Source organism: Bos javanicus, chromosome 8 (assembly GCF_032452875.1).
Source record: "Bos javanicus breed banteng chromosome 8, ARS-OSU_banteng_1.0, whole genome shotgun sequence".
Lineage (NCBI taxonomy): Eukaryota > Metazoa > Chordata > Mammalia > Artiodactyla > Bovidae > Bos > Bos javanicus.
Window position 1 is genome coordinate 13,223,459 of NC_083875.1, and position 10,753 is coordinate 13,234,211.

General features: G+C 36.1%; 1 protein-coding gene across 1 annotated transcript; it reads right to left on the reverse strand.

Annotated features, from left to right (window-relative positions):
• Positions 1-8,913: 8,913 nt before the first annotated feature.
• LOC133253374 (purine nucleoside phosphorylase LACC1-like) lies at positions 8,914-9,622 on the reverse strand. The gene has a single exon (XM_061427024.1). It carries the CDS (start codon positions 9,553-9,555, stop codon positions 9,007-9,009), a length of 549 nt encoding a protein of 182 aa, XP_061283008.1. The 5' UTR covers positions 9,556-9,622; the 3' UTR covers positions 8,914-9,006.
• Positions 9,623-10,753: the final 1,131 nt, after the last annotated feature.

Below are 10,753 nucleotides of genomic sequence, written 5' to 3' on the forward strand. Positions count from 1 at the left end.
AGCATTGCAACGTGAGAGGGTCTTGTCTGTCTATACCTGTTTATACTTGTCTGTCTGCATCTTGTCTGTCTGTCCTGTGCCCTACCACGTGTACTCTCCAGCCCCAGCTGGGAGGTGGCAAAATGTTGCAACAACCCCTGCTCTGCAGCTTCAGAAGGACGACAGGCTAGAGGTGCAGCCACTTGCCTGCAGCTGTCTTAGCTCGGTGGCAGGTGCGTGAAGCCTCAGAACTTGCCTCTGTGGTAGCAGGCTAGGTGGAGAGTGCAAAAATCTTTTGACTGCCAGGTCATTGGCTCTGTCTCCAAGTAGTGTTTCAGCTGTGCTCTGCCTCTCCAACTGAAACCGTTAGAGTAGCCAATGAATCACCATCATGCACAGTCTAGGCTCTTTTCAAACTGGTGCTCTTTTTTTTTTTTGTCTTTATCTCAGGATTAGTGAGACTGCGTGCAAGTCCGTTAAGAGAGGAATCTCAGTTTTCTATAGCACTTTGGGACTCTCTGATGTCAGCCCTGCTGGTTTTCTAAGCCAGATGCTTTGCGGGCTCTTCTCTTTGGTGCCGATCCCAAGGGTTAGGATGCCTATTGTGGGGCAGCAGTACCTCACTCCTTGAGGGAGAATCACTTTCTAATGAGATCCTTCTCCATAGTGTGTTGCTGCACTGGAAGTGGGTATTTTGCATGACCTTGTCTCTCACTCTTACACATTTTGATGTTGTCCTTTTATTCTTTGTTGTGGAGAGCAGATATTTTTCTGCTCATATATTTTTCAGATATTTTTCAAAGGGAAATGATCTGTATGTATCTGTGTATTGGGTGTGTCCATGGGAGGAGGTGTCTTCAGATTCTTCCTATGCCACCATCTTGGACTTTGCCTCCCAAAGAGTGATACTTTGGGGATAAAAGTTACACTGTAGATGGAAGGTCCACAATAGCATTTGTCAAGAGGATGCTTTTCTTTTTTAGATAGATATTTAAAATCTTCTTTTTGTTCTTCTGTCATTTTTATTATGCATCCATGTTATGCATCTTAAAGTATCCCACTCACACAGACAGACACCTAGACACAACTTACATCTCTGCTCTTTAAGGATAAAAAGTTAATTTTATTGTAAACTCAGAGATGTACTCTGACCCAAAGCAAAGAAAGAGAGGAAAACAAAAAAGGAGAGTGGTGAGGTTGAGGTCAGTTAATCATGAAAGCAAACAAATGGGCAGACAGATCTGTACAAGATAGGTCAAAAGCAGTATGGGGTGAACAGAGTCTAATAATTAGGAGAGGAGATAGTGGGTGAAAGTTAGGACCTAGCATGGACTCAGCACACTATTATCTTCACAGAGTTTTCTGGGTACAGTAGAAGGGGTTATCCACATATAATGTAATTAATAAAGATTTAATTATCAACACTGTATAAATTTTATTTTGCTTTATATTAGAAAATTTTGTTTTAACCAGACTTTTTTGTCTTGTAGAAGAATAAAAAGCATCTAGATCTGGTTAAAGAAATAATCATGCATTTATGTGGTATATTAAAATGATATTAAATTCTATTAACTTTATGTTTACAATGAATTGTATTTATAAACACCATTAAAATTATATTAGAAATGTATATTTCCTTATGGAATACCCATATTATGACCATTTCTTGATTTATGGTTACTCTGAATGTAAAATATATACATCTATTAAAATTAGCACAGTATAATTTATAGTGAATGTATGCTTTCCATACATAATCACACATACTGTAAATCAACATATTTGTCTTTACTGTCTTGATTTTCCTGAACTATAATAAACCTATAAAAATTATATATGACTTAAGGAATAGATGAATCTAAATTTATTTGCATATAATATATTTGCATATAATAATAATTTATTTGCATATAATAATATATAACATAAGAGACAGGAAAACCATCCCTTAACAATCTGAATTAGCAAATTATTCTATAAACTGAGTTTAAAAAAAAAGAAATGAACATACCATTAGTCTCTCTACATACTCCCTTCATTAGATATATAAATAAAATTTTTGAATGGGATGGGAGGCATTCTGTTAGCCAAGTTCACCTAAGTTTTATATAATATTTATATATATATATATATATACATGCATACATTCATTCAAAATTTAGTCATAGCTTTCAAAAATAAAATGAAAAATGAAAACGAATATTAGCAGTAGCTTAAGAAAATCTTGAAAACACATTGAAAGAAAAGAGTCCTATAATATATCAGTTACTGCATGGAAAAGAAAAGATTTCAAAATTTCTTGCAAGTTAGTTTGTAACTTTATGCATTTACTTTGATTTATTAATTTGAGAATTTTGGGTTTAAGAAGTAATTCTGCAGATAATCACATAAATAATGGGGCAAAGACAGTCAAGAACATACTTAAAATAAAACAAGGAAGAAGTTTCTTTGCAGATATCTTAATATGTTTTCCAAAAACAGTTTAACACATGAAAGAGTTACAAATCAATTAGGGAAATGCTTGTTTTAAATATGGTATTGAACAATTAAGAAAATTTGGGGAAAATAGGAATAACATAAAATACATTTATAGAAAAAGTTCTACATCCAGCATCTTTAAAACATGGCAGATGGACTGAAGAGATAAATGAGCAAAATGAAAACATTTCAATATTGGAAGAAACACAGATGTATATGAGGTGAATGTTTCTCATATCCTTGAATTAGTAGGCTCTTTTTGCTTTAAGATAAGTATATCATTAGAAAAATTGCAGACACTGCATGCAGAAAATTCTAGAGAAATTGTAAACAATTTGACTCATTACCTCTTGCATTATCAAGTTGGAATTATCTGTCTCTCCAGGGCAAATAGAGTGGATTGCAAATAAAGTCTTAGGTGCTACTTAAGTTCTAGCAGGGAGCTGGAATCTTTTTCTTGTGTTCTGCACTAGCATCTGGAAATTGACATTGATGTGTTAAGAATTAAACTGAGGGTTGGTTTCAGGGAAGGCTTGATCCAGATTCTCTGTGATCCCTCTTAAGGATGGCTAACAGCAGTTCCTTTGATTGTCTTTGTTTTCCATAGCCATGAAATGCCTGAATGATTGAGTTAGGAAGCCAATACTTTTTTACCCCTAAGGCCCCAAACCTAGGCATGGATTAAGGCACCAGAGGTTTAGTTTGTGCTCAGTCCCTCAGTTGTGTCCAACTCTTTGTGACCCCATGAACTGTAGTCCACCAGGCTCCTTCATCCATGGGTTTTTCCAGGCAAGAGTACTGGGATGGTTTGCCATTTACTTCTCCAGGGGATCTTCCAATTCAGACTTAAATTGAAGACAGTAGGGAAAACCACTAGACCATTCAGGTATGACCTAAATGAAATCCCTTATGATTATACAGTGGAAGTGAGAAATAGATTTAAGGGCCTAGATCTGATAGATAGAGTGCCTGATGAACTATGGAATGAGGTTCATGACACTGTATAGGAGACAGGGATGAAGACCATTCCCATGGAAAAGAAATGCTAAAAAAGCAAAATGGCTGTCTGGGGAGGCCTTACAAATAGCTGTGAAAAGAAGAGAAGCAAAAAGCAAAGGAGAAAAGGAAAGATCTAAGCATCTGAATGTAGAGTTCCAAAGAATAGCAAGGAGAGATAAGAAAGCCTTCTTCAGCGATCAATGCAAAGAAATAGAGGAAAACAACAGAATGGGAAAGATTAGAAATCTCTTCAAGAAAATTAGAGATACCAAGGGAACATTTAATGCAAAGATGGGCTCAATAAAGGACAGAAATGGTATGGACATAACAGAAGCAGAGGATATTAAGAAGAGGTGGCAAGAATACACAGACGAACTGTACAAAAAAGATCTTCACGACTCAGATAATCACAATGGTGTGATCACTGACCTAGAGCCAGACATCCTGGAATGTGAAGTCAAGTGGGCCTTAGAAAGCATCACTATGAACAAAGCTAGTGGAGGTGATGATATTCCAGTTGAGCTATTCCAAATCCAGAAAGATGATGCTGTAAAAGTGCTGCACTCAATATACCAACAAATTTGGAAAACTCAGCAGTGGCCACAGGACTGGAAAAGGTCAGTTTTCATTCCAATCCCAAAGAAAGACAATGCCAAAGAATGCTCAAACTACCACACAATTGTGCTCATCTCACATGCTAGTAAAGTAATGCTCAAAATTCTCCAAGCCAGGCTTCAACAATACGTGAACCATGAACTTCCACATGTTCAAGCTGGTTTTAGAAAAGGCAGAGGAACCAGAGATCAAATTTCCAACAATGCTGGATCATGGAAAAAGCAAGAGAGTTCCAGAAAAACATCTATTTCTGCATTATTGACTATGCCAAAGCCTTTGACTGTGTGGATCACAAACTGTGGGAAATTCTGAAAGAGATGGGAATACCAGACCACCTGACCTGCCTCTTGAGAAATTTGTATGCAGGTCAGGAAGCAACAGTTAGAACTGGACATGGAACAACAGACTGGTTCCAAATAGGAAAAGGAGTACATCAAGGCTGTATATTCTCACCCTGCTTATTTAACTTATATGCAGAGTGCATCATGAGAAATGCTGGACTGGAAGAAACACAAGTTGGAGTCAAGATTTCCAGGAGAAATATCAATCACCTCAGATATGCAGATGATACCACCCTTATGGCAGAAAGTGAAGAGGAACTAAAAAGCCTCTTGATGAAAGTGAAAGAGGAGAGTTAAAAAGTTGGCTTAAAGCTCAACTTTCAGAAAACGAAGATCATGGCATCCGGTCCCATCACTTCATGGGAAATAGATGGGGAACAGTGGAAACAGTGTCAGACTTTATTTTTTTGGGCTCCAAAATCACTGCAGATGGTGATTGCAGCCATGAAATTAAAAGATGCTTACTCCTTGGAAGGAAAGTTATGACCAACCTAGATAGCATATTCAAAAGCAGAGATATTACTTTGCCAACAAAGATCCGTCTAGTCAAGGCTATGGTTTTTCTAGTGGTCATGTATGGATATGAGAGTTGGACTGTGAAGAAAGCTGAGCAGAGAAGAATTGATGCTTTTGAACTGTGGTGTTGGAGAAGACTCTTGAGAGTCCCTTGGAGTGCAAGGAGATCCAACCAGTCCATTCTGAAGGAGATCAGCTCTGGGATTTCTTTGGAAGGAATGATGCTAAAGCTGAAACTCCAGTACTTTGGCCACCTCGTGCGAAGAGTTGACTCATTGGAAAAGACTCTGATGCTGGGAGGGATTGGGGGCAGGAGGAAAAGGGGACGCCAGAGGATGAGATGGCTGGATGGCATCACTGACTCCATGGATGTGAGTCTGAGTGAACTCCAGGAGTTGGTGATGGACAGGGAGGCCTGACATGCTGCGATTCATGGGATCGCAAAGAGTCGGACACGACTGAGCGACTGAACTGAACTGAACTGAGGGACCGAGCCCGCATCTCCTACATTAGCAGGCATATTTTTTTTTTTTTTTACCACTGAGCCTAGAGCCTAAGCCTCCTTTTAGGCAAGTGATACAGTTGGAAAGCCTGGTTGAAAAAGAAGATGGCAAATGTTTTAGGACCTGCAGTAAACCTGTTTACTTAACAACAGATCCAAGTGAGAGGAAATGCTTTGAGTATACTCTAGACCTGAGTCCTAACCAGCTGAACAAGATAAATAACAAGTACAAGAGAGGTGGAATTCTGAGGGGAAAAACACCAAACAGATCTTACATTCTGTAATATGAGAGTTGGAGCATGACATGGAACAACTGAACAAGGCATATTTTATGTCAAGATATGAAAGCCATTCAAAAGGTATGTGGAAGAAATAAACTCAGAAACCCTGCAGCATAAATGGATTTTACTTTATTATATAATGCATCTTACAAATTAATAACAAAGTGCAATCCCAGTTTTTAAAAACAGAGAAAATTACTAACCCTAATAGATATTACAAACATATCCCAACAACCAGTTGCCAATTAAAATGTGCTATCAAATACTCTATTTTGTCAAAATATGGAGGTCTTTATTTCTATGATGTACCATTATGTTATGTTATGTAAACACTAAAGAAAATAAATTACCAGTCCTACTCTATTATGGCAAAACACACTGAAGCCATCAACTGTAAATTGCATCTCAAATTCATAGATTGTAACACATGAAAAAAAAAAGGGACTAGATGAATATGACATTGTGACTAAAGTGCTTTTATGTTTCTTAGATTGGCTTCAATGGATTATTAGGAAAAAATGTTATTTTAAAAATAAACATGTATACCTGTGATGGATTCATTTTGATATTTGGCAAAACTAATACAATTATGTAAAGTTTAAAAATAAAATAAAATTAAAAAAATAAAAGGAACATGGTTAAAAAATGCAGTGACAGGAAACAGAATTGCAGAATGCACTACTATTACAACTGATAAATATATATGTTCACTAATTCCTTAGAAATATTAGTTCATATGAGTAATGTATTATTTTTAATTTATTATACAGTATTCTGCTAAAGTTAAATAAAACCTATTACAAAAAAGTTCACACTTAATTATAATGAGTTAATTCATCTTATGGCATTCTGTGTGTGTGAGTGTGTGTGTGTGTGTGTGTGTGAGTGTGAGTGTGTGTGTGTGCATAGGAAGCATAAAAGCAAATACAAAGGAAATGCTTTTTGTAAAATATTGAATAAGTTATAGAAAAATGAGTTACTATTTAAAATTACTATTATGCTAATTTTAGTACTAATAGAGGTTTCCTTTTCCCTTTTCTTCTCTCCTTTTCTCCCTCATTTCCCTCTCTTTGTTTATATTTTTCTCTTCTTTTCCTTTCATGGTTGAATGATAACTTTACTCCTCCTTTTTATGTGGTAAAGAGAAAATATGATGAAAAAATGTATCACTGTATATTTTAGAAGATTAGTTGACAAATGGAAAATTAGTAGTTTATGTGAAATCATATAAATTTCAGTGTAAGCTGTTTATTCTACACTGACAGAAATAGCTCATGTTTGTGAAGGTATGAAAAATTTCCCAAAAGCACATTAAAAAAAAAGATGAGAAAAGGGGAATATTTCAGACTAATGTATATTTCAAAGATGTAGTAAAAGACTTCTTTTTAATATTTTTATATTAAGACTTATGCATAGACCTTCCATCAGACTATTTTTATTTGAAGAAAAGTGATTCTATGATAATATAAATATTATTTATATTCAATTTCAGGAACTCAAACAATATAGAATATAGTAATGGTAACTATTACTTGAAATTCCTCCATTGAGAAATAACCATCATTAGCTCAGGTGAATATGCTTTCAAATACTTCTTTGCATCTACATAGATGAAACACAGTGAGAAAACTAGACAGATAGGCAGATATCCTATGAATTGAATTTTCATCCAAATGAAAATTTTATGCTGTAAAGACCATGTTTATGCAAACCATCAAATTCAGTTTTGCTTAAATTTATAAGAAGAAAGCAATACAAATGAAACCAAATTTAATGCTGTTTCAATTATTTATTAATCTTAATAGATGGCATTTATTTGAATGTTCCTCTAAGGCAAATTGAAAAGATTATAGAACACATATGTATTTTATTCATTTTTAAGCATTATGTTTCAAATTTAGAATGTATTGTGCTATTTTATCCCCTTTGGTGAAATTCAAACAATTACTCCTCATACACAGATTCACACCTACCCTCTCATGTTTGAATGATAACTTTTTACTTTCATGATAAAAATGGTTAACACTTTTCCTCTGAGTCATTGGTATTCATTCTAGACGTGAACTTGTCATATCACTTAGTCATAGATTCTCACTTCTTTACACAGATTTGTGTGTTGTAATTGAATATTGGATTGTCTAAGTTTTGATATAAAGGTCTTTTTGCTTTTTTTGTTTGTTTGTTTGTTTTTTACTCTCCCTATTGTTGTTTTTGAAGAAAGACTCAGGGATGTTATTTCCTATTTAGGAATGTCTGTCTGAAGCTCTTTTAAAGTTTAACCAGTCCTTAATTGAATATTTTCCTTTTGAGTCATGTTTACTTTCCTTTGAATTTTATAGACTGTATCATTTTAATATATATTAAATGTGGAAAAATCAAGGGAAGCATATTCAGAAAGTCAAGAAACAAGTGCACAGTTGATTTCATGATTTAAGAATTTGTTATTTATTTCAGTGCTTAAAAAAAAAAAAAGAGTCCAAAAGACTGTTCTATACATCTGTGTCTCTTTTGCTGTGTTGTATACAGGGTTATTGTTACCATCTTTCTAAATTCCATATATATGCGTTAGTATACTGTATTGGTGTTTTTGGACTCTGTGGGAGAGGGAGAGGGTGGGGTCATTTGGGAGAATGGCATTGAAACATGTATAATATCGTATATAAAATGAGTCGCCAGTCCAGGTTCGATGCACGATACTGGATGCTTGGGGCTGGTGCACTGGGACAACCCAGAGGGATGGTACGGGGAGGGAGGAGGGAGGAGGGTTCAGGATGGGGAACACGTGTATACCTGTGGTGGATTCATGTTGATATATGGCAAAACCAATACAATATTGTAAAGTTAAAAAATAAAATATAAAAAAAAGAAAAAAACATGAGAGGAATGATCCTTTAATCAGTCAGTCGTGACCTCACCTCATTCTCATTTGGGAGTCTGTGATTGGTTACTGCCTTTTTTACAGAATGTATGTAAAGATCCTTCGGTTTTAAATGAATCAGCCTGGCTTCCTTACTTATATCGGTGGGAGAAATGATTGAAACACCTTGAAGTTGATCAGTTACTATTCCACTGTTAAAAAAATGTGTCCTGCTTTAGAAACTTAACTTTGAGGTCTTAAATTTTTAGTTTTTCAAATACTTCTAGAGGATGTTTTGTTATACTTAACCTCTCCTGATTGCCTTTCTTTTTTTTTTTTTATGAAAGTTGAATTATTCATTGTAATCCTTTTGGTTTTAAGTATATCAAACAGCTACATTTCTTTCTTACAGTTGGTTTGGAAGGAAGCAGGAAATAGTTATGCAAAAATCCAGTCAAGTATCTCATTCTCTAATGAGATGAAGCCAATCTGTGTACCAAAGTTAGGGCCATCTCGGACATGGGAAAAATACTTGTCAGGATGACAAGATGTACAGAGGTTGAGATCCTGGTTCTGGTCCTGAATATTCTGTGGTAGAATTCCTCCCCATTCTAGAAGAATCCTAGTGGCTTTACGGATGTCAACATAGGGATTTGGTGAGTCCAACAGCCGTACACATCCAGGATCAAGATTATGAAATGCCTTTGCTGATTCCCTTGGAAGAGTAAAACAGCACGGTCCGACTGAAGGCCCCAATACAACAATAATGTCTTCTAAACTGCAGCCATATTCTGCTCTCATAGCGTTCACTGTAGCCATAGCAACACCTAACATGGTACCTCTCCAACCAGAGTGAGCAACCCCACATGCTTTTTTGACAGGATCTGCAAAAACTATCGGAATACAGTCAGCACCAAGAGCTGCTATTGTGACTCCTCTTTGATTTGTGGTGATTCCATCATAAGATTCAGGCTCCTTCCTTCCCATAATCCAGACATCATTGGCATGATCAGTCTTTATTTGGTAAAATTTATTCACATTAAATCCTGCAGCCTTCCCCTTGCCTTTCTTAGATTGCCTAGCACTCTTTGAACACTGGGCTTCTGGGTGGCTCAGTGATAAAGGATCCACCTGTCAATGCAGGAGATACTGGTTGGATTCCTAGGTCAGGAAGATCCCTTGGAGAAGAAAATGGCAACTCACTCCAGTATTCTTGCCTTGGAAATCCCATGGACAGAGGAGCCCAGCAAGCTACAGTTCATAGGATCACAAAAGAGTCGAAAAAGACTTAGCAACTAAGCAACAACAGCTAACTTTGAACACTGTACCCCCTTCTGTTTAATCAATAGCCTGTTAAAACTGGGTAGATTTATAAGGCAAATTTTATACTTATGAAAAGCAAAAAGAATTCTTAAACTTTCGTACAACATGACTTAGAACATATGCTACTAAAACATTAGAAGCAAGAATACATCAAAGAAAAAGGAGATTGGTTGTTGGCAATCTTTAACACACAAGTACTTTGTAAGTAGTTTCTCAAGTAATGCATGCATGCTAAGTCGCTTTAGTCATGTCAGACTCTTTGCAACCCTATGCTCAGTAGCCTGCCAGGCTTCTCTGTCCATGGGTTTCTTCAGGCAAAAATACTGGAGTTACTGGGTAACCATACTGGGTTACCATCCCCCCTCCAGGTGATCTTCCCAACCTTCCCATCGATACTTCCCAAAGTACGGGTCAAACTCACATCTCTTACACCTCCTGCATTGGCAGGCAGGTTCTTTACTGATGGTGCTACCTGGGAAGCCTCTCAGGTAATAAATACATTCTGTATAGACTAGCCACAAAACAGCAATTGCCTGCTTCCCTTCACAATGACAAGGCCCTGGGGTATGGCAGACTGTTACACAAGCAGCAAAATCATATTCCCAGGTCCCTAGTTTGACTAAAGGAAAATGATGGAATACAGTAAAAACTAATAAACTTTCCTTAATTGGAATATGGGCAAACTGATGTTTACTTAGATTTAGTTCTGGATATTAATAATACAAGCATTACTGTAAGGAGAGTATTTAAAACTTTTTCGGAGGATAAACTTTTCAAACAACCAAATAAAATGACTTTATTTGTAAATAACTGATATGCTAAATTGAAATTTTTCTCATCTAGCTATTATAGTATTAACTCA